Raw genomic sequence first — 25,997 nt, forward strand, 5'->3', positions numbered from 1 at the left:
GGGGGGTATGGGGATAGATCCCCCCCAGAGCCTTTTTTTTTTAATGTTTAATGCATTGATTGACTTATTGAGCCCCCCACTTTATGTCTAACCAATAAATTATATATCCCCCCCCAGAACAAAATCATAATTACGCCACTGATATACATGTTTAATTAATCGTTGAATCGCTATTTAGTACAACAATAATGTAGGTACAACAGTATTTTATAAATAAATATTGTGTTACCTACATATTAATATTACCAATAGACAACAGTTAATTACATGATACATATTATTCATATTATTTATGATTTTAATACACATAGGTAATTATCAATTATTCATGCTATTTTATAGCTTTATAGATACCTACCTAAAATGTACATAGCTATACAGATGTTTTACACATTTTACTGATTTATGTATTGTTTTTATTTATTTAGATGTTGTTGAAATTAGGCATATAACGTCTAGGATTAATTTTTATTTGGTACTTTCTACGTAGAATTTTAGAAATAAGCCACACATTGTTTTGCTACTGTAGTTACGTAACTCGCTCATTATTTTACTATTAAAGTATATGACAAATGTAAGAATACTATTTTTTTGTAAACTCACATACTTATTACGTACTATCCACTATCCTAATTGAGTTATAGACATAACACTTAAAATTGAATTTACCCATCAATATGAGCAGCTCAAATTTTTCAAAAGATACAGTGTTGCAACTAAGTGTGGGAAAATTGAATGGCGGTCAGAATAAATATCCCAATTATAAATCGAATATTAAGCGATGGGTAAGCATTAAATATTATATACACTTCTGAAATAATTATATTTTTGGTACCAACCTAATAAATTATAAGCAAAACAGAATGCTATACTTATAGTCTATAGGTAAATATTATTTATAAATCACCAACTTATATTCGCTATTATCCGTATTATAATAAATAATAAAATCAATAACAAATTTTGTTTTCACGGAATAGGTATTTATGTATTACAGAATACAGCGACTATAGTGAACTTGATTTACCTGTAATAATGTCTGATTTATATCATTAATCGAGTCAATTTAAAACAGTAGCCAGTAGGTAGTAGGTACTATTATAAATTTATAAAAAATATTTATACCTTTTTTATTTAATTGAAATGGGTGAATTTATTGATTTATCGATATTTGGTTAGGTTAATACATTTGGTTAGGGTACATTTTTCTATTAAATAATACTCTTATCCATGAAACCATAATTAATATTTTAAATCATTTTTATAATTTAGGTAATAAAATCATATCACAAATGATTCAAAATTCTTTTATCGTCGATGAGCTAAAATATAATCATTATTTAATCTAGAAATTCAGGTAAAATGTGGCCTTACTCGTCTCACCTCCATAGCCACCATTGGATCATCTTAGGTTCTAGAATGCACCTAAGTTCGAAATCTGCACATTAACTTATACGTACTTGAGACAGATAGACGGTGATACTGTGGTCGGGATATGGTATTTCATTCAAATGAAGTAGGTATGTGTGGGACGTGGGTACTCATATTATTACGAAAAATAAACAAATAGGTAATTAAAAAATATTGAAGCGAAAACATTTACAATTTAAAGTTTCTTAAATGTTATATTGTTCAGTATTTTCATCAGTTATTAATTAAATAATTAAATAATTAATTTGTATACACCAAACGGTTATACCTACCTATTCAAAAATACAAGTATTGATTCATATAAAAACAAACTAATTGCCGTTTTTAATAATTAAATGTCGTCTTGATACTTGATAATCTATCAAATATCAATAAATTAATAATACTTTGTTTTTTTTTTAAGTTCAGAAGATTAAAGAACTTATCAATTAAAAGGATAATCGTTTATTTAGTGCTCATTGTGATTTTTTATTTATTATACCCAACTACGCATCACAATCGAGTGCAACAAAACAAACCCGCCGAAGTATCTTCAAGCACTTCAAGTACCTTGAAAAATGCAACAGAAGAAGATAATGGTTATGATAAACAAAGCAATAGAGATCGTAAATATTTTACTCATGTGTTAAGAAAATTCAAGAAGATAGACTAGTTAGATTGGTTTGTACAATATAAATTATTATAAAAATTATATATGTAATATACTATGAACATGTGTTTAATATTTTAAATTAAAAATTGCTTGCAATTGGAGAATAACTATTACTAAGGTTTTATTTTTTTTTTATCTTTACAAGCAATATATGATTCATAAATCCCAATGGAATAGTAAGTACCTATATGGGATTAGGGAGATATGTACAATTATATAGGTACACAAAGAAAAAAACAAACAAAATACATTTGATATAAATAAAGTTTACAATGTTGAATAGAGAATTTAGAAACCATCCATTAATGACATGCAAGTATGTACTATAATTGAATAAGGTTAGAATACATTTTTATCTTTTATTGGTTAATGTTTTGTAATTTTCTAAAATTTTTGTTTTTGTTTATACTATCATATTAATGTACATATTTTATTTTAGATATTCAATAATAAATATCTATAGAACTTACTAAAATTTAAGAGTAAAACTTCACTAATACCAATAATAATATTCAATAATTTCACTTAGATAGCACTAAATTTCTGTTTATCTGTGTGTTGATGTTAAAAATATATAGTCAAATTTTAATCAGTATAAATAAAAACAAGCTATATTGAATTATAAAGATTTTTTATTTTTACCATTTCCCTCACAATAAACATAAAATAGTATTATGCAAAATTTAAACATAATTTATATACAAAAAATGTAGGAACAATTGGTAATATAATCTGAGGTAAACAATATCTATTCTATTGAAGTCAATACTAGCAATAAGTAACCAAAATTGACTTTAGAAGAAAATAAATGTAGAATATTTATATAAATTAGTAGGCATTTCTATAGTATTTGATTAAATACAGTAAAAGATAAAATAATACATACACAATAGTTGATAATATATATAAATATATTATAATGACAAGTAAACAAATACAATTTTTTTTAGGACATTATAATTAATAAATTGTATTATCGGTAAAATTTTTACTCCGCAACTAAATTGCTTCCAAATCACAAAAACAATTTTCTTGTTCAATGACCATTGCTATTGACCTCTCAATTTAATAAAAAAAAATTAAATAAATATTTAATTTTTATACTATTAGACTGGTACTTCATAATAGTTCATATTAAAGGGAATACTTAACGGATAGGATAACCAATAATAATATTATAAAAGTACCTAGACACATAGCATCCATTAATAGTACTTCAATATTTATTTAGATTATTATTTAAATTATTTATGGACATTAAATTATGTACTTAAATATTTTAATATAAATTATTTATTATCAAAAGTTTCGAACTTTATGTTTAATATGATTACTAATATTTGATTTATAATGGACTTTAAATTTGAATAAAAGAATTTCCAAGGCCAGCTTTAACTCCCAGTCCAAGAACTATTTTGGAGCCTCTCTCTATGATTAAACTTTAATTTAGATTTAGACACCTTTCGTGCATTCTTCTAATTTTAGCACTCTGTGCTATACACACATCAATCATAATATCTAAAGCTGCCCAGACAATTTTAAACCAGACAAAAATAATTGTTATAATATAGCCATATAGGTGTTTAGTCAATTTTTCAAAAGTTAACTTTGATAATTTTATCAAATTAAGCTGTATATATTTTATACCACTTAAATATATGTATAAGTTTATTTATTTAAAAGTGCATAAGAATATTCATAAACTATAGTTTATCATTTACATTACCCAATGTCCCACTGGATACAAATATTATTTAAACCTGTTAACATTGACATTTATTATATGTATACGTATACCTAATGTTTAAAAGTTATTTTAAAATGTACTAATAAATTAAATAAAATTTAAATGTTACACCATAGTCTTATATATTTCAATAAATTGATACAAAGCAGTAAGTTGTAATAATACTTATATTAAAAAATAAAAATAGAAGAAGAGATTCTTGAATTCATACCTCTTGCTTACAAAATAGAAAATTATAATGATAAACTCTAAAAAAAAAAAAAATATACAGAATATAAAAATATAAGGTTAAACATAATACAAAAAAAAACCTTTCATATGTACACAGTTTTAAGGTAAGCATTATTTGGACATTCAACATATTATCACAATTCAGTCCAAATTGTTTACAAAATTGATTTATAATAGTATTAACAAATTTTAAACCTCCAATGTACATGAGCAGTACTCATATAAATATTAAAATATTGTCTGAATACAAATATGTTTTATACTATTATACATTTTTAAGGTATAATAAATAAAAACGGAGCACATAATATCATATTAGAATAAACAGAAGCATATACCGATATACCTAAAGGTTATAAATTGTGGCGATAATGTATTTTATGTAAGTTCCACAAGTAGGAGCAAAATAAAACTGATATGTGTATCACACTGAAACTCTTTAATTATATACACGGTGGACAGTATTTTCTACATGAACAAATAGGAAGATATAATGACTTGTAATAAAGTACAAAAAAAAAAAAAAAATGGCACAATTGTTAATTTATGATATATTATACTTCTAAAGATGAGGAGTTTCTGCATGATAATAATTAATAATCTAAAGCAATTATGTAGGTAATATCAAATTATCAATGATTGTTGTTGAATATAATTATGGGTTTTCCAATAGAAAATTCTACAGGATAGAACTAAAACACAATATTATTATTAGTTATAGTAATTTAAATATTACATTTTTCAAAATATACTTTTTACTTTAAAATAATAGAACCATTTTATTACACTAATTAATTAAATCAGGTCCTATAATAATCACAGATTTAATAGAAGATATAAGTGTAATTTATTGTATTTTTAATTTAATGATTGCATTGTTATGTAAAAATTATAGTTACTTAATTATAACTAACAATAATAAACTGTAAGGGATGAAATAACTTCATTACATTATTGAACATTCGCAGCATTGCATGGTAAAGTATAAACACTCCATGCCACAACTAGTTTTGTCAATATCATCATCAACTGGGTGTTCCTTAACAATACCGTTGGAAGGTTTGCCTCCAGCCCCACCAGATTTTCCATCACCATTACTCATGTTGACAGGTCCATCAGAATCGTCCTTGCCTATCATTGGCTGATTAAGCTCATTAAGTTCAATCACTGATTCTTCACTGTCACGTTTTGCAGAATCTGCACTATTCAGACTATCGACCGAAGAATTGTCACCACCGTTGGTCATCAATGTATGATTTGTAACGCTAATGTTGGCCTTACGGAACTGCAAAAAAAAAACAAATATATTTTTACAAAAAAAAAAATAAAAAAACAAAATTTTACTTATCCAATCATATTAAATTGCGACCAAAGTAAATCTAATATACTAAAATTTTAAAATCACCCGTTTTTTTTAAAGAATTACTGTAGAAGAATATTAGATTTATATTTTATAATTTTATTGATGTCTCTTTAAATAAAATTAAAAAATAACCATCACACTGACCAATTCGTTGTTTGTAGGACCATCGCTGGTGGTCGGGGCTTCTGTGATCACCTCGACGGTCGGTTCGTCTGTGTTCGCCTGCGTGCCTCGGTCCATGGTCTGCGGCCGATTGTTGACGTTTTCCAAGAGCAAACGGCCGGGCCGCGGATTCTGCCTGGAATGGAGCACGGACGCTATGAACGGGTCCGACGGTGGCTGAACGTTATGATGGAGAGCTGCTGCAGCGACGGCTGCGGCTGAGATGGCTGTGGTCGCGGAGGTAGCGAACGACGGCGACGACGACGACGACGACGACGACGACCTTTTCTCCGACTCGATCAACCTGCAGAAATATAACGAGATTAGAACGAGAAAAAATTTAAAAGAAACGGTAAATCGACCGCGCGCGAAAATCGTACTTCAACGTTATAGTATTATTTTTATTATTATTATTGTTATTATTGTGGTGTTTCTCTTCGTGATCTTTCCACAGTAAATAGATCAACAGGTGCAAACATACGAGTTGCAAATCGTACGGATAAGGTACGTTGTCCATGGTATTATTACAATTACGTTCAATTACAATATACGATGTATAATTATGTGACCAAGGGTCTGTCACTATACAACGACTGTTTATACAAAAGAAATACTTTACGACTGAGCGATAAATATTAATTGACTGTTGAGCACTAAATCATATTTTAAAATGTACTGAGTAATAATATAATAATAATAATAACGCTGCAAGACGACGGGTTTGCGCGTGGTTTTCGTTTTCCCCTCCGATAATTCTGCTGATATCTATAACAGTGTAAAGTATTATATTTTATTTTATTATGACCGAGAAGGAACTGACTACCCAAGTACCACCACCGAATCGTCGTACACCACACGATCTCGGGTTACACAGATTATTCATTACACTGGTCGGGTGTTGTTCATCAATGAGAAACATTCACATGCAAAATTAAATAAAACAGTCTGTCGATTAAGCAAATTATTGTTGCACGTGTAAATCGGAGAGTCGACAGACGATTCCACAATTTACGGAATATATTACAAAGAATGATATTATACTGATTAATGTATAATAATATTATACAATCTATATTATTAATGATTGTTAGGCACAATAATATAATGACTAAATTTTGTTTCATTTTTTCCCCACCACTGGCTCTTCTGTTAAATAACAATAAAAATTATTCATAAAGACATTAGGCATATATAGTTTATAATATTGTATGTGTATATCCGTATAAACGTTTATTTTTAAATTTCAGAAATCTTATCGTTCGACCTCTGACAACTATTGCACACCTGTTGTACTGTGCTCGTACACATAATATAGGCCCCAACACGTCAACACTGAACACTGTCCAAAGTGTGGCAGAAGCTCACTGATCAGTGCTCAATGTATATTAAGGACTATTTTTTATCTACATAGGATAGCTTGTTGTCTTTGAAGAGGTAATCCTTCCCCCAATTATCTTTATTGTATAGACTAGTTTCTCTTTTCAGTTCCTAATGTTCCTATACATAGGTATAAGTTGATTGAAATGTGAATTAGGTATGAGTTATGACTAACTAGGATTACTAACTTGTGGGAATTTATAGTAAAAAGTAAAATAAAAGTATTTTACATCTTATACTTATTTAATTAATAATTGTATATAAAAAACATATTACATTTTAGATTCGATTGTCAATCATTTTCTTAATTTGATTTTTTACTAAAAACATCGCTTACAACTCATAAATTACTAATCAATATCATCATACCGCAGAATAGAGTAAATAGGTTCGTGAATTAGCCTAAGATTAGTAGAAATATTTGCAAATTTACATTGTTGAATGCTTAAAAGAACCATTAATACATGTCATGTTTCAATATTGTTTTTGAATTACAAAAATATAATTAAAATTATTTGAGAAAATTAAATACATATTATAATTTACAATATTTAATATCCAATTTCGTTAAGTATGAAGTTTAAACCAAAGTTATCAATAATATGTATTTCTATATATTTTTTCTGTTAAAACAACTTATGAGAAATCTTGTATTAAATTGCTTAAAAATAATCAAAATATTTGAAATTTCTAGGATAAAAAATTGATTTTGTTGATAATTGAAGTTGTATAAATATTCTTGTTTAATCACTGTTTTTTTTTTTTGCAACTATCAAGAAAAGTGCTGAGATTTCACTAATTTTTATTTAATTTCAAAGTATTAACTTAATTGCATATTTTGCTACCCAAAACTATTCCCTTAGTTAAATCCATCCTTTCAATCAGTTTTTCTTATATGGGCATATTACTATATGCGTCTATGCATTTTTAATATTTTTACTTAAATTATTTTCACTAATTCGCATATTGTACATATGACGATATAAATATTGACACATTATGATTTATGAGTATTCATTGCTAAAACAACACGTACTTAGGAGTTTGTGTAGTCGTAGTGCCGCTGACAATTTCGTGATATTGTAATAATGAACGTAGTGCCGTCATAGCAGTAATGAGGAAGTCAAAATACTCAAATTGAGATATTTATATTTTAATTTACGATTTAAATTAAAAATAATATTCATAATAAACATATTTTATAATCACCTCTGGTTAGCAACGTATAGATTAATAAAACACAACGATACCTGAAGTTGTCCCCATAACGACATGAAAGTATTAGATAACATAGGCTGCATAACTATCGGTAGGTTACCTGGTTACCTACCCAAGTAAAATATAAGTAAAAGTCTCACGTTTTTAAGATGTTACGACAGACTTGTTGTCTGTCATGAGCTGTCAAAAAGTTAAGCTTTATCCAAAATTACTCGGTAGATCATCGTGAGTAATACCATGATTAAAATTTACAACTGCCATTTATAATACGGTAAAAACACAAGACACCTTAAATGATGTATAGCTGTGAAACGCTTTTAGTAGTATGACAAATTGTCTATACCAGCGGATTAGTCTACTTTATATTCAAGGAGTACTGTATAGATAATAAATTTACATAAGTGCACGTGTTGAACTTTATAAATTTATAAATAATATTTAATATAATATAATATTTAGTGAGACTTCGCGTCAACAATGAATAACTAATAACCACATTTACATAGTACCTTTAGCCCTTGTAGCTTTTTTATAAAGAAGGCCCGTATTATTAAAATATAAATTTTATCGAATGACATGATAAAAATTGTTTTTGTATTTTTATATTTTAAATTATCGACTTTTTTCAATTCGTGTAAATAAGTTTATTTGTCAATTAAATAATCCTTAACTGTATAATAAAGTGCCGAATAATATTGATTAAACTAAACGAAAATTCTCTCCAATTCAATTTTATTAGTTGCTTTATTTGGCGATGAGTTGTAGATCAATAAATAAATATATGTCGATAAAATATACACAACCAGTGACGTAAATCGTTAATAATATCTATAAGTATCGAATAACATTAATAAATAAATACCAAAATATTCAGTTAGTTAGTTACTTGATATATGTATATATGTATACGAGTATGTATGAAATATGAAACCAAAAATTTGAATAGTTTCAAATATTTCAATGAATTTACCGTAATATACATAATATTAAATATTCTTAAGATCTTAACAAAAGTTTACATATAGTGGGGTAAATTATACATATAAAACTTAATTATGCAATTTTTTAAAACATATTTATAGCAAAATATTTAATTAAATATTCAGATAGAATATCTGAACTTAAAAGAAGCAAGGATTTCTCTAAATCACAATTATTAACAATTCTACTATTATTACTTATTACGTTACAAATGGTTTCATTTCATTTTTACCTTTTAGTAATTAAACTTCAAGAATCATGATAATACAAATTTGAAATGTGTACTTGGAAACATCCGTGCAGTTATTTCTGAGTTATAAATGAGTCCTAAATAGTGATTTAAATTTTAGTTTTTAAAGAATAACCACAATAAAACTATAAATAAGTCATAACACATTTGAGTTATATGATAGAAACACAGAGTAGGTGCCATCAACTGTTCAGAAATAGGGGACAAGATACACTATATAGCAAAGCTAGCAAAACATGATAATCAAAAAAATTCTGGATGTATAGTTACTATAAGAAAAAGTCTCTCGTTGAATAAATACTTTTTTTTTCTAATGTCCTTGTTATTTTATTTATAAATTAAATTTAGTTAACAAACATTATCTATAGATGACAATTGATACGTCGTGTTGATCATTATATGTTTATGTTTCTAGTTGTATGCGTATATAAACATTTTTAAATCAAACAAAGATAATGATAAAATTACATTTTATTATACTATTACACAAGACATTTCAAAACATTCGATGAAATTGTTCAGAAATATTAATACAATTTGAGCTGTAGGTACTACTAAAATATTTAAACACTAAAATTGTCATGCTATACTAATATTAGTTCAAAGAACACGTGCATATCAAACAAAGTATTAAGAATATTAACTTGCTATTTCTAACATACTAGCACAATTTTTTAATCTCCGATAAAACCACAGAAAAATCTAGTACCTTAAATTGTAATCATGGTTTAACTTAATTTAATATTAAAACTAACTTAATGAAACCAAAAAAGAACGTCTTCTAATGGCAAATTTGTGATTGAAAGACGGAGATATATACACTTAGAACTTTTTTATCAGTATTTATAAAAAACAAGCCTATGAGTCATGCCATATTTGAAAGATATCATCAAACATTAGTTGATAAGAGACACGGTTTTTTTTTTAAATTGCTATCATATTATAGGTCGTTAATAAATAATAATAAACAAAAATCAATATTATATTTAACACCGTCTACAATGTCTACATACTATTAAAAATGGATTAACTTTAATGAACGATTAACAGTTTCTAGTTTTTGGTATTTTGTAATAAGTTCTAATAAAATTAACATAGCGCGGAGGTATACAATTATTGAGTATTATCTACACATTAAATACATTTTTCAATGGATAAAAATAAGAATGTTTAACATTGAAAATGTATATTATAACTACTCTACTTTTATATTATAGATTCCCTTATACTTAACAATACTTATAATTTATAAACACTGAAAATAATAAAAATAAATATTTGTATCATGATTTATTTTTATTAGACAGGAGTGAAATTATATACACTTAAAAAATATCTTGAATATAGTCTAGATATTTTGTATACATATAACATGTGTGGTTAATTTCTAGAAAACAAATTATTATTTTGTTGGATAATTTTTTTTTATGAAACATTTAATGTATAGGACATTTCAACATGTTAAATTATCCTCACATTTTACTACTATAAGTAGATAATTTTGAAATTATAAATATTCTACATTTCCACCAGTAAAATATCATTGTCTATAACTATTGTTTAGGTTAGTTATGATAGATAAAGGTTATTTTAAATTCTAAAATGTATTTTTTTAAATCAAAATCCTTTTAAAAAGATAAACACTAAACCCAAATAAATAATTAGGGTCTTAGGGACATATTATTATGTTTTTACTAAGTTTTACTTATACTTCATTGCAATTCTTAGGTTAATAATAATTTACTCCTGTTGTAGTAAACATAACTATATTTTATTATAGTCTTATGCACAGATGTTTTAACGGGGCACTTACAACATACATTTAATAGATCACCGATTAAACATAATACTAAGAACTAAAATACATTGCAAAATAATTGCATAGTTCGTACGCGATAAAATTTAGGAATTATGTGATAATAAAGTACAGAGAACATGATAAACTATCAATTAAAGACTAATCATTTTATAAAAATATATTTTTTTTTAAATTCAAAATAGCGCATATACTTTAGAATTTATAAAAATACATATTTATATTACTGCACTATCCATTGAACTTCAAAGAGTCGTCGGGGAACTAATCTTTTAACACTTTCCATAATAAACATATTCCAAGAACCAATTTTATATGAATAATTATTTTTAAAAGTTATATTACAGAAAAAAGAAATATAATCATACAGTTAAAATTTTGTATTTTTAATTGTATATTAAAGTTTTATTGTTTGAACTGTATAAAGTAATTTTACGTAAGTTTCATATTTTATTCAAAAAGCAAAAAATAATTGTTTTATACGTAGGCCATTTTTTTTATTAAGTGATAATATAAATTTTTATTTTATATGCTTCAAAGTGGAATACATATTAGTAAATTGTCCTATTAAATGTATTATAGTGGGCGCACCCGAAGTTACTACTTACAATTATACATACATATATAATACACAATACTCGTACATTAAATAAATTAAAAAAAACATATATAATAATCGTCTGACGGTCAGACCTTGATTTGTTCACATTGCAAATGTTTTACGTCATTTTTATTATTAAGATGCCAATTGGCTATGTATTATAATATATACATATTGTTTTGTTAAAATTGCTTATATAAATATTAAAATATAGGTACATACAATTTAGCACGACTATTATAGAAATATTTAAATACTAATTTTATTAGGTACCATGAAATAGTGCGTGAAATGTAAAATAATTTTATCGTTTACCAATCGGAAAGCCGAAGGGGGGAGAGAAAAGGTATTCGATACACAGTGTTAAGTTGCCGGTTAGTCAATTTAGATTTTATACTAACACTCGTGCGCGAGTTACCCAAAATACATAAAATATCGTTTTTGAAAAGGGTACGGTCGTTAAGTTAGAAGTTTACGTTAGATCGATGGAAAAAAATCCATTAACACGGACGACGACAAAATGCAATGACAATAATAACAACAACATGAAATATACAACCCAATCCATAATAATGTGGATATAGGACGCGTACGATGCACACCCCCGCATTAACTTGCCCGAGGTCAGTGTCCATTATTTACAGAAACGTCCGGCGACTTACCTCAACGGCGTCCACAACAACGACATTACCGCACCGCGTCGATATACCTGTACTAATATGTGTGTATAAAAAAATGATAATAATACTAAAAAGACGAAATCGCGGTGGTCGTGTCGCAGCAGTGCATTAACATAAAATGTCGATAAGATAGCGCGCTGCGAGTATAATAAAATATTAATTATTGTTATCATCGGCAGGACGTTATTTCATTGGTACTATTATGTGTTTATATAATATATAGGAGCTACATCGGCTGTAGACTGAGACAATATAGCAGTTATCTCGCGGGATCTGTTAGGTTAAGTCGGTTATTAATATAAGTTAGATAAGAATTTCACGAAATGCGTTACGTGCCGATTAAAAAACAAACAAAATCGGCAGGTACAACGGATTTTGAAAATTCCGAGTAAATCGCCAAAAATCGCGAAATATTGTGTGCAAAAATGAACAAAGTTTTAGTGCATTAAATCATATTGTAATTCGTATATCATTATTGTTTTGCAGTACCGCCGGCACACCACTTCACTACAGCATCATCGCGATATTATACTAATAGTATAGGTACAATGTTGCGCTTTATTCGCGTCACAAGACTACGACACGACATCGACAGCGGCGGCGACGGTAGGTAACGAACTGTGGATGTCACGTCGGAGGAGACGTTTGGAACAAAATTAAAGCAATAAAAAGAAGAGAAGTAACGCGTCAGTGATTTATTATTATTTTTTATTTCGCGACAACGGAGAAGGCGTACCTATACTACTCACGGCGGCGTCCGTATCCGAGTAGGCGAACGTCTATAATATAATATCTATATTGATATATTGGACGTCGGCGTTAACTGTTAACTTGTACCTTATATATATATATATTATTATATGTATACTAATGCGAACGGCCGTGATAATAATAAATAGTAATAAAAAGTGCCGCCAATACTTTAACCAAAAGACGTGATTTTCTGTGGTCAATAAATATATTATTTTATAGTCTATAGGTAGTCCTATATAATAAGCGCACGTGGTGTTTTTCGTAACGGGTTAAATTGAAAATAATCGTTTGAATTGCGTTGATATATAACAAAAATAAAAAAATAAAAATATACACGCACATATCCACAGTATACATGTATATTATATTATATACACACGTACAATAATAGTAATATTATGGTGTGCACGCGCGTATAGTGTACAATTGCAATACAAATAATATCGCGTGTAACTATAGATACGATAATTGTTATGACGAATTTTCAAAAGTGAGACCTGTTGAGGTGCTTATGTGCACGTGTGGTAATGGTACGACATCGACAGCGAGAGAAACTATGTTGCACTAATTGAACAATATGTAGTATATAATGATATGATGCACTTATTTTTACCTTTACAGTAAATGACACATCATTTGACCATTTTTTTTTTTGGAACTTGGAAATAGGTACCTAAACAAATGATTAAAAACTATATATTCCATTGAACGTCAAACCGCTTCAAGTACACAGTTTTAGAAAAATATAGGATTCAATAATTACAACTTAAATATTCTTATTTAAAATACTATGGATAAATTTCTACTCGTTTTTAAAATGTTGAATAATATTATAAAAATGTAATGTAAAATGCAGATTTGATTACTCGTGCTGCAATAATATGTACATAAACCAAATATATTATGAACAATCACTTTGTGTAGAGTATAGTCATTACGCCTTTAACTAGGTTAGGTATAAATATTTTGAATAAATAGTTGTTCAGACTACATATTATGTTAAAACAGCAATATCAACATGACTAAGATATTTTGCTAATAATCCATTTACCAGCAAACGATTATTAATATAAAAAGTGATAACATTGTACGTTCTATAACTATTGAATTTATAATTAATCAAATTATAAATAATCTAAATTAATTATTATGCTTTGCAATTTTTTCTATACAATTATTCGCTACATGGATATGAGCATTTATTAATAATTATTCCAAATACTTGATCCTATAATAAACTTGCATTATAATATGAGAAAGAAACTTAATTAGAATTTTTCTCATACGTAATATGGAAACGTATTAACCATTAAGTAAACCTATGATGTATATATTATATAAAAAAAAAATCAATTTTTACTCTTAGAAAATGACACTATAAAATAAACATATTTAAATAATTCACTTGCATATTGTTATCTCTAATTTAATCTTTAAGGCCCAGTTATTCAATCATTACGTTACTTTTTTAATTAAAATACTGGACCTAGGAGAAATGTATTTATGTAGTACTCCAAGCTATACCTATTACTGAATTCGCCCGTAATGAAATTGATCTATCTATCGAAATCGAAAAACAAACATTGAAATTAGCTTTATATTATACTAGTATTTGTATCAAGTCTCTATAAAATTAATAAATTATAAAATATAAATATAATACAATTCAAAAAATATCCAATGATGATCCATTTTATTTTCTATAACTAATGGCAACTCTATAACATAGTCTAGATAATAGGTATACAAAAATTCAAATTTCAAGTATAATATAATATTTTTCAATTTCGCGAATTGAAATAAAATTCTTAAGTGAGCCATGAGCGAATCAAAAAATATGAAGTGAGGGGTACTAATTGTATAGAAAATTTAAATGTTTACAATGTTAAAATATTAAAGACTCATATAGTCTCCCCTCTCCTTTTAGATCCGCGACTGATTTAAGCCAATATTTAGGGGTTTAATTATGCGATGAAAAAAGCTTTCAACCTGTCGTGAAAACCCAAAGAACGTGTGCAAAATTTGGTGATAATAAGTTGAAAACTGAATTTGCGTAAGAAATATCAGATAGAATTTTGATTTTAAACAATAAATAATCTACTACTTACAACATTCTTAGGCGTTACAATTAAGACGTATATTATCTAAGTTAAAGTGTTAAATTTTCTAGTTTTTAACTCTAAAACTATACCACGGACGTGTGAAGTCAAACAATGCTGAAAAGGTTTGAAAACTACACATTGATATTTATCAAAAAACAAATACAGAATCTAATTTTTGTCATTAGGTATTTTTAATATTATACCTAGTGAATTGGCTTAATATTAAATTTATGTGTAAAACGTAAGAATATTATTTAGATTTCAATACAAATATACGATAATATATTTTATGACAACGACACCAATGATAATATTTTTACTTTTGACCTAAATAATAGACTGATATTTCACTTTAATACTGAAATTAAAACGTATTTAAGTATAAAATGAATTCTTACCACAGGTATACCACGGAGTAGGTAGTTATATATAAGATAGAGACGAAATATGCGAATATAGCCTCCTTTTAACATAATAATTACCCGTAGAATACATTAATTCAAATCAGCAGGAGTAAATAATGACGTATAGTGTAGTAGGTAGTATAGTCCCTATCCGTCATTGAATGCGGGTTTATTTGTTGCAAATTTATGACATTATTACCGGAATAATATTATTTACCTCAATGGACTTGATGTTTAAAACATATTATACATATTAATGCAAAGATTAAAAACAAACAGGTATAGTTATATATATTTTATAAGCTAATGTAAGTTTATTAACCTAGTAAATTTTAATTAATATAATACATGGATACATAAAAACACTAAAAAGAAGTTAATTGATAATACATTTCACGCACTAAATTTAAAAGCGCTAAACAATAAGGATGTTATTATCTATAATATATACATATTAATATATATTACATAAGAATTATAAGGTGGACCAACTTCCTATACGGTATAAAATTTATATATGCGTCCATTGACACGCCTGCAAGACGGATCTATAATATCCATGACAAAAAAAATCTCGCCGATATACCATACAAAAATCGTACACACAATGATAGATATAATACATAATAAAATATAATTCACATAATGTCCCGTGACTAAGCAGGTGAAAACTGTACCGCACATTTTCAACGAAAAACCTACCGGACCATAAAGAAATTCACAACGGGGTTCGCTATATAGTTATAAGTATATATATACTATAATATACGCCTATATACTAAAAGAATACGCGTCATAATACGTAAGACTTGATGTATAATATAGAACGATACGACATATTATATTATATCCTGTACATCAGACATATGGTGACACACAATGATGTTGAAAGGAAGTTTCTCTATAAACATATTATGCCAAGTTTGATTTTTACGGCTCTACCATACAAGCCCCTTTTAAGCTGACGTTTTAAACACACGACAATAGCTTTTTCATTTTTCCCGCAAAGAATATAGGTACATAAATATGGGTGTGTGTATTTTATACGTGGAAGTATAGTAAAAAAAAACAGGGGGTTACGATAAAAATCAAAAAAAAAACCCTCTACTGCAGATGTTTTTTTGGTGTGCAGGCTGCAAACGTACGTTTTGTTTTCTTAGAGTTAATTGTAAATGATAATAATTGGTAATATCATACACGTGTTTTATACATATAATACATATATTTAACAGGCTACGCTAATTTCCCTTGGTCGCTTTCAATTTTTTTTTGTTCTTAACAATGGTATAGTATAGTGGTGTACATATTAATTTATTATATATTTTTTAATAGATTATGTCGATTATGACGAACTTGATAACACTAAACTTTTCCAAAATAATATATTTTTAGTTACTTTAATTTTTATCATGCAATTCGATTGATAAAGTTTAAAAAATTGAATGACAACCAATATTTAAAATTTTATAATTAAGAGCATTTTATAAAATATTTATCAATAACTTTTAAAAAATTGAACAAAAATAAATTAATAAAATATTTTTTTCATAAAAAAGAAAATGTTAAATAGCTATATATAAATTCGAGATGATAAGTAGACCACAAATTTCACAAGATACTCATTTTATTTTAACGCTTATTTTTATAAATAAAAATTGTTTCGTTATAATAATTTATAATACTATTAATACGTCACACATATCAACGTCCGTAGAAAAGTATTTCGCTTCCGAATATGAAAAATAAATGGATTATTTTTGTGAAATTAATGTAGTGCTCTAAAGTTAAACGTCTATAAACCATATGAATATATTTTTTTTAAATCTCAAAACCCAATATACGATACACGTGTAGTGTGTTACGATTTGATAATATATTTGGGGGAGGGGGAGAACTACGCAATAAGGCTGGTTCTTTTTTTTGTACCAGCAGCTGCTGTCTTTTTAAAGTCATGAGAACCCCTGAAAGACTATAACCATCGAAAGACCGGTGATTTTTTTTCATCCACACTCGCTGGACGCCCCGTACGGTGTTAATAATCCGCCGTGATATTTTGTTTCCGCTGCAACTTGCAGCACTGCGCCACTGCACGTCGCACGACACGCACTCGCCGCGATTATTATATATATTATACCCACCGCAGCTGCCGAAGTTACTACGACACGTCGCGCAGCGGGCCGGTACTACACGACGCTGCCGCCCGCCATTGATCGCGGCCATGCCGGACTGGAGTTTTATGAATGAAGCCTGCACGATTTTTTATTTATGAACCGTGCACGTCGCACTCGGCTATTATAATGATACATAAAAATGGACTTGAGACATTCGGAAATATTAATAGACCACGAGAACGGGTGATAGACTTCCTCCTGAACGTGAACGATTTAAATTAAAAAAACACGTCGTTTTATTATACATTCTCCGAGTGATGAGTATTGATAGTATTGTATTGATAAAAGTAGAGGACAAAAGGTTATATAGGTGCATTGATTAAATAAACATTTAAGGTGTAAATCAATAGTATAGAAGCCTAGAATGTGATATTTTATTTGTATTAAACATTGATTATTCAGTATTTGGGAACGCCAAAAAATCAAATACAATTAAATTATATCTTTTAAAAAAACTAACGAATCCCATGACAACGCTACATATTAAAATTAATACTACATACAGACATAAAATTAAAAACTGTACATGTGGAGTTAGCCAAATGCTTCTATATAAGATATTTAATGGTGTACAAATACGAACAATGAAATATGTATTTATAATTTATGAATAACGAGGTACTATGTGCAAAATTAAATGAAATACTTTATCACAATAACTTGAAGTTAATCATTTGACTTTTTAACCTTTAATTTAACTATCAAGAAAAATATGTTTGCTGAGAAATAAATTATTTCAATATTTTAATTATAATTCCATAATAGTGTGCTATATGTAGTGATAATTGTAATATTACTATAATAATAATAACAAGTAAAAACGTAGCACAAGATAGAAGAAACTACACCTATATTATTATGGTATTGTAAATCAAACAGATAACATATGTTTTATTGTATTACATTACAAACAATTGTGAAGTCTTAAAATTTTACTGTAATAAAAATAATTTTAAATCATATATTCAGGACCTAGAGTAATTAAAAATATTTAATTAAATAAACTATACCAAAATTTCGATAATTTTTCATAAGCAATCTTCAACTAAAAAGTGTAATTTTTATTAATTTAAATAAACAATTAAAATACCTATGCGAATATAATATATTATATATGTGAATTATAAATATTAAAAATGTCTTGTTAGCTGCACACCAAAATTTAACATAAAATAAGTATCATAATTTAAAACTTGATTTCAATTAATAAATCATATAATTACCAACTACCGTATGACCAAAAAATGAGTAATAACTACTCAAAAAATGCTAAAATGTTATAATAATAAAAATTTAACAATACTTTATGTAACTCAATCTTTGGTTAAACCTGCATTTACTAATATAAATAATAACTAATTAAAATTAAATTGTTTTAAATTTACTAAAATGTCAAAATTAACATAATTGTTACTAGTATTATTGTTACTAAAAACTTCATAAGCTATCGGTTACAATAAGATCCGAATTAATACGAATTATTGTCATCATTGAGATTAAATTTCTAGGTTTATGGTATCAACTACCTATAAACTTGCCTAAAAGTTTTATAAATAAAAAATAAACAACTACAAAACCCACAATCAAAAAATAGTGTTATTATCTATAAACCGAAATCTTCGTATAAAAAAACATATTTATAAAATATTTATTTTTATAAATTGTTTTCTATACTTGAAAGAATTTAAAAATACTAAATTATACTTGTTTTTCATTTACAATCCTACAAACTACAATGTACAAACGTTCACTAAATATTACGTTTTTGTCCAAAACTTGTAATGATATTCCTGGTCCATAATAACAGCTTCAGCATCAATCCTTTCTTTTAACTCCTCCAATAATATTTTCATCGTATTTTCCAATTTTTTTGTGGTATTCATGTTTAAACTTACGTATTACAAAAAAAGCAAACGTTAAGAATTGAAATGTAGCAAACCATAGAACAAATAAAGCTTTAGATATTTCAAAAGCACTCGCCATTATTATACGCACGATACTATGCGGTCGCGGCTTAGTGATCATGACCTTGTCATACAGGACCCTTCCCCTATATTTAAGTGTTCCAGGGTTACCATTTATCCAAAACAAAAACCAAGTATAAGTTAATTGTATGTATTACACACATTATTTAAAGCTTAATTTAATATACCAATATTATCTGTATATTATTAATAGCCAATAGGTATATACATATTTTTTTTATAAATATAATTATATATATATATATATATATATGTATATGACAAGCCACAAGCATAAGTGATAAAATAATTATTTTTTTAATAATATTCCAACATGAATATACTTTTATTTTATTATAATTATTAATTATTTGATCAATGATAACATAATTTGAAGAACTACATTAAGTCATATCAAAAATCAACTTACAGAAATATATATTTGAAAAACTGCTTAGTAAATGTGAAACTTTTTAAGAATAAACGGCATATATTAGTATATTACCAATGTAATAACAATATAAATATTCATCTTATTAAGTAGTAAGATAACTTATCCATACCCTGTTAAATATATATCAATGTTCTGTGTTAAATTTGTTTTGAGAAACATTTTAGAAACGGTTTATACAATAATATAAAATAAAATCGACTATTGTGTGCTATGGCGTTTCAAAGAAATGAATTCAATTCATTTTTAGATACAAATGATACAATTCAATAGCAGGTAAACGAAAAAATGCCATCATGTTTCTGATGGGAAATACTTGAAATGATTAAACCATGACCCATGACCTACATTTGATACATTAACCGAGATTTTTTATTATGGGAACGCCACTTAAGGACAAGTTGTAACAGGAATATATTGTTTACACTAGAGGAAGTAATATTTATTTTATTGTTTACAGTGGATTTAGATATCATGAAAATAAAAACAAAAAATGATTTATTGAGTTATTTGAATAAATTTAAATCAATTAGGCATTATACTGAATTCTATGGTAATTTGTATCGTTAAAACTGAGAAATATCAATTATCGTTATTATCACCAATAACACACTTTGTTTACGCCGTTTACGGTTTCGAATTCAGTGCAATACTTGGAAAATCATTGAGAAGTATAATAAGACGTATTGTATTTATACTATAAAATACTTGAAATTAATTAATAAACACAATTTAATAAGAAATGCCGAATCGATCATTAGCAAATATTATAATAAACAGATATTGCTGTGAATAATAAATTGTAGAAGTTGCGGAGTTGGAGACGTTATAAAGGAGGCGGAAACTGTTGGGAGGAAAAAATTGAGAAACAAAATGAAATAATCAAAACCTTTCGTTCGATGTAAACAATAATAACGTACATATGGGACGCAAAACATAATAATATTATTATTGTCACGTATCTATATAAAAAAAGGATATTCGCATATTATATTTTACGTCATCTGCAGTGAGTTACATTTTGATTATTGATTAAAATAATATTATACAATGTGTATGCATCATAGTATTCATGATTCATCTTACATTTCGTACCATATTATGTAGTCGACAGCCTATATAAGTCTGTACGTACCAATGTAACATCATCAGTCCGGTGTCGATGGAATGTGACAAAGGTCACGGTCGGCTGTATTGTGCGCGTAAGGTACATAGTCAGCCTATAGACCAACTCTCAGAGCATTCATGAATCACGTGTATCCACGAAAACTCTTTAGAGAGTGATACTGTATAATATTATAATGCACACGGATAATAATAATAATATTATTATTATTATCGTAATCGCGTCCTCTAGTCCTCCTCCGGGAGTATTCATTCTCAGATGTGGTTTCTTTATTCCACAGACTAGTTCAGAAAAACCGGTTTCCCGTGAAGCGACTCACACTCTATAACACCACGCATAAAACATATTCTGTACACAATAATTCTCTGGACCGTGATCTGTTTCTGAGGCTGTGTGTGTGTGAAGACCGTATAGTAACAATAATTATTATGATACTTACAACACGACGTTTGTACGAAAAAAAAACGGTTTTTGGCAGACCATAGTGTAAATAAACGGCCGTGGGAGTCGAATAAGATTTAGTTTTTCCGTACGACAGAACGTTGCGACAAACCCCGTCCGCGCACGCGCACAACATTATCGGCGGCGCAAACTACCATCGCACCCCACCGAAGTATGCCAGCCCTAACACTTTTCGGCGTTTCGTCCCCAGCGATCCCGAAAAAAAACCCACGACGTTCCCATTCGTGATAATGTAATCTCACTTTTTAATATTATAATGCTTTAGTTTGCTTCACAGCAAATTGCGCGTTCTTATCATCAAAACAAGTTCTTATCACAGCCGGCAACAAAGTAGTATAATAGTAACAGTTAAGTTGTTGTTGTTGTTGTCGACGTCGTCGTCGTACACTCGTACGGCGAGTAGTGTAGTTGCAACGCAAATTCAACATTTCAACCGACTGAGAGATAAGGCAGACAAACAATCGCCGACTCGAATAACTCGATACGAGGTCGTTAAAGTAAGATAAAAGTCGAGATCCTCGAAAGAGACGACACGGCCGACGGATTTGAAGGGGGACACAAAATGTCCGGGAACGGGTACACACGGGAAGTACTGTTATCTCTTTCGAAAACAATAGAGTACGTTTCAGACGTCATATCGTAGCGCCAACGACCGCTTTACGATAATATTATAAAATAATATAATATTGCGCGAGCGTAGATACGTCATTTAAGCGTCGTAACGAGAAAATAAAACCCAATCGCGTGAGTGAGCGATAAAAACTAAATAAAAAAATAAAAAATAAACGAATAGTTATACTGACGTGTTGTGATAGCCGTTCTGGTAGATGAAATTTTTCGGGCTGTTGTGGTGGTTCTTGTTGTTGCTGATACTGTTGTTGTTGTAGTGCAACAGTCCGCTCTTGTTCGGGCTGCCGTTTTTGTTCCTGTACGGTTCCGTCTCGAACCGGAGCACTTCCACTTTGTCGGAATACATGGCGCGGGGCGGAAAATTTAAAGAAAGAATACCGTCGACGGCCTACCGGACAACGTTCGGGGGAAAACCGGCGTCCCGGAGTCTTGGCGAACGGCTAAAAAGTTCGAGCGAAACGTTATTTGTTTTTTCAAAAGACGTCAAGGCGGCGGATAGCGGCGGACGCGTTTACGGTGACGCACGCGCGGACTACGACGAGTGAGATCGGCGCGGGACTGGTTTCGGTTTTTCTTTATCCGCCTCGGTCGGGCCGTCCGCCACCGCAGCGGACGGATCGGTCGTGGGAAGGGGCAAGCCCCTCGTGGATCGTCGTCGTCGTCGCCGCCGCCGCCGCCGCCGTAGTCAACGTTTGCCCGTAGGCGTATCGCAGGTATTATTAGGCAGTGTTTACAGGTAGGTGGGTGGGTGTGTGTGGTGTTGTGTACGCCGGTACGCAATATTTTACAACCATAACAATAACAACAGCGCGTGTCCACGAATCGTGGTTATTGTGCAGGAATGCCGCGGCATTATGATACGAACGTACTCCGCAGTAGGGTCCGCCGGTCGACGATACCGATAATTTTTCCCCCGGCGATCCGTTCGGTTTTTTTCCACGTTTGTTTGCTGTTTGATTATTCAATAAGGTCGGATTAATAAGAGGAGAGACCACGAGAGACGTAATAATGTGTGCGATGCTGCGTGTTGTTACCTCTTTTATTCCATCGCATATTTCACCCACCTTCAAGATTTTATTTAAAAATATTCTATCCTATAATATGTTATAATAAAAATATATTATGTCATTTTCGTACAGAGATAAACCAAAAACGAGATAACGACGTTTAAGACGCGGACTGAGATAATATTATAATATATATAAGGTATTTCTTAGTCCTTGATTTAAGATAGGTAACACTTAAAATATTTATCTAGATAAAAAAAAAAGATGACATAAAACAACGTAGGAGTGATTATTCTCTCGTGTTTACACGAATAATAGAACAATCGACTAAAAAATAACTACGGAAAAACACACGTGATAAATGTACATAATTACAACAAATAGAACTTTAAAAAAATTGAATAAGAAGACAATAGCTAAAAAATATCACCGCCTCCTCATCGCGTAAAGACCAAAGAATTAAAAATATTCATATAAAAAGAAAATTGAAAATCTTGTTATCACGGAAAAATAGGCATATTTGTATATAGATGATACACAACGCTGTCAATATCAACAATGATTAGTCTATGAACAAAAAGATACCTTCTAAGCAGTTTTAACCAGGCTTTTAGTTAGCTTATATAAGATAGGTACTTTGAATTAAATACATTTTATTTTACATTTGTTTATTGTTTAAGGCTAAATATTTAGTATTGAAATTGAGTTAAGTGCAATTTTTCATATTTGAATTATATATTTTTTTTTATATATTGATATTGAAGTACCATATTATTGTATCGTATAACTTTAAATGTTATACCTATTTCAATAATAAACTCATAAAAGCTGAAAAATAATATAATTATGCCTATACAACAATTAAATATTAAATTATAATTAATAATTAATACCTAACTACCAAAAAATTTAATTTTGTAAAAAAATATACAGTAGTGGAAGCAAAATTTGCTAAGGACAGTTAAATTCAATAGGCACATGATAGTTGTATTGATATTTTTAATTAATAAATTAATATTCGTCTTTGCCCTTTGAATATATTATTTGTATCATATAAAATACAAGTTTGAATACATTCTTATATACTCTATATTTATGATCAAACGTACGTTTTTCTTAACACTTTAGACTATGACTATCTCACTATAGTGTTTCAATATACTTCAGCATAAATTCCTATAGCATGATTACCATAATATTATATATTTATATTTCTTTAAACAATGGAGTTCGACAGCAAATGATAAAAACATTTTTATTTATTTATAATATAATAGCCGAATAAAATATAAACCAATAAGGAGGGGAAACTCGATACAATTATATCTATGTAGCTATTAGCCATATATAGGCTATAGACGTTAAAGGTTTGAACAATCCAATACGATTCACCAAATAGATTTCTATGTTTATGTATTTACAATAACCATTAAACAAATATGTTTATGGAAGGTATACACTTTAATAAATGAATAAATAATGTGAGGTGAACTATAAATGGAGTATTGGCGCCTGTATGTAGTATTTTATTTCAGAAAATTCCACTGATAATCATCAATTAATGATAGCGACACCCTGAATTCCACAAAATATCCTGTCACATACGTTATAAACTTTATAATATAAAGTGTCTGATATTACTGATATACATAATACATATACATACTTTGTACGATTTACCTAAAAAGTGGTAGTACAATTTAAAAGTTATATTATATTTATAAACGAATATCAAAATTCAATAAATGCGACAAATGTGTAATCTATTAACAATGTTAATGACAATATAATCTCTTATTATAAAAGTTTTTGGGGTTACCTAGCGTAAATAAGAGGCACATGGGTACGTTTATCGTTGTGGGGCCGCATTCAGTCTTTGAAGTGCCTTAAACACAAAACAATGTTGTGCACTTATATTCTGAATTATGAATACAAATTATGTTATATTAATTAATATAATGAACAATTTTTTTATTCAAATATTTATAAGATTTATTTTATTTTAATATCTAATGCTCGCACTAATACAAGATACCTATACCATGAGGTTTTTTTTCTGGAATATATTATTAAATTGTATTCTCCGGCTCTATTATTATGTAATAATTAGTACTTTGTAAAATAAAAAATTTAATGTAAGTACCTAATTCATTAATCTGATTAAGATTAAGTCATAAATCGTAATCATAATTATTTATAATAGTGATCAATTTTAAATAATTGTAGGTACCTACGTTTTAAAGTTAATGTGATTTATTTCAAAATTCTAAGTAAACTGATTGTAAATTAAGGTTTAAACAACAAAAAAAGTTATAGAAGAGAAGGTTAATTTCCATCTCAGAATCAAAAATGTACCTACTTCATATATTCTATTTAATATTATTGTATGTGTGTTAAACTGTTATGCAGAATATTACA

General features: G+C 28.4%; 2 protein-coding genes across 5 annotated transcripts; one reads left to right on the top strand and one right to left on the bottom strand.

Annotated features, from left to right (window-relative positions):
* The first annotated feature begins 465 nt into the window (after positions 1–465).
* On the top strand, positions 466–2,190 carry LOC126551478 (uncharacterized). Its single transcript, XM_050204922.1, has 2 exons — positions 466–785; positions 1,835–2,190. Exons 1-2 carry the CDS (start codon positions 678–680, stop codon positions 2,081–2,083), a joined length of 357 nt encoding a protein of 118 aa, XP_050060879.1. The 5' UTR covers positions 466–677; the 3' UTR covers positions 2,084–2,190.
* A 1,737-nt stretch (positions 2,191–3,927) lies between these two features.
* LOC114120003 (putative uncharacterized protein DDB_G0293878) lies at positions 3,928–23,179 on the bottom strand. Of its 4 annotated transcripts, none has more exons than XM_050204914.1 (3): positions 22,746–23,179; positions 5,569–5,890; positions 3,928–5,346 (listed from the first exon to the last, which is right to left on the bottom strand). In XM_050204914.1, exons 1-3 carry the CDS (start codon positions 22,916–22,918, stop codon positions 5,008–5,010), a joined length of 834 nt encoding a protein of 277 aa, XP_050060871.1. In that variant the 5' UTR covers positions 22,919–23,179; the 3' UTR covers positions 3,928–5,007. The 4 variants fall into 4 exon arrangements, with proteins under 4 accessions (XP_050060871.1, XP_050060872.1, XP_050060873.1 ...); XM_050204915.1 differs by lacking the exon at positions 22,746–23,179 and adding an exon at positions 19,701–19,945; XM_050204916.1 differs by lacking the exon at positions 22,746–23,179 and adding an exon at positions 8,000–8,149.
* Positions 23,180–25,997: the final 2,818 nt, after the last annotated feature.

The sequence above is a fragment of the Aphis gossypii genome, chromosome 3 (genome assembly GCF_020184175.1).
Source record: "Aphis gossypii isolate Hap1 chromosome 3, ASM2018417v2, whole genome shotgun sequence".
Classification (NCBI taxonomy): domain Eukaryota; kingdom Metazoa; phylum Arthropoda; class Insecta; order Hemiptera; family Aphididae; genus Aphis; species Aphis gossypii.

What these genes read in the sequence shown, in the direction of transcription:
- LOC114120003 (XM_050204914.1), bottom strand. Translation starts at nt 22,918, where the DNA reads ATGTATTCCGACAAAGTGGAAGTGCTCCGGTTCGAGACGGAACCGTAC. An exon ending in CAGAACGGCTATCACAACAC is followed by an intron (nt 5,891 to 22,745) that starts GTCAGTATAACT and finishes ATATTTCTGCAG; the next exon opens with GTTGATCGAGTCGGAGAAAA. An exon ending in GTCCTACAAACAACGAATTG is followed by an intron (nt 5,347 to 5,568) that starts GTCAGTGTGATG and finishes TTTTTTTTGCAG; the next exon opens with TTCCGTAAGGCCAACATTAG.
- LOC126551478 (XM_050204922.1), top strand. Translation starts at nt 678, where the DNA reads ATGAGCAGCTCAAATTTTTCAAAAGATACAGTGTTGCAACTAAGTGTG. An exon ending in AATCGAATATTAAGCGATGG is followed by an intron (nt 786 to 1,834) that starts GTAAGCATTAAA and finishes TTTTTTTTTAAG; the next exon opens with TTCAGAAGATTAAAGAACTT.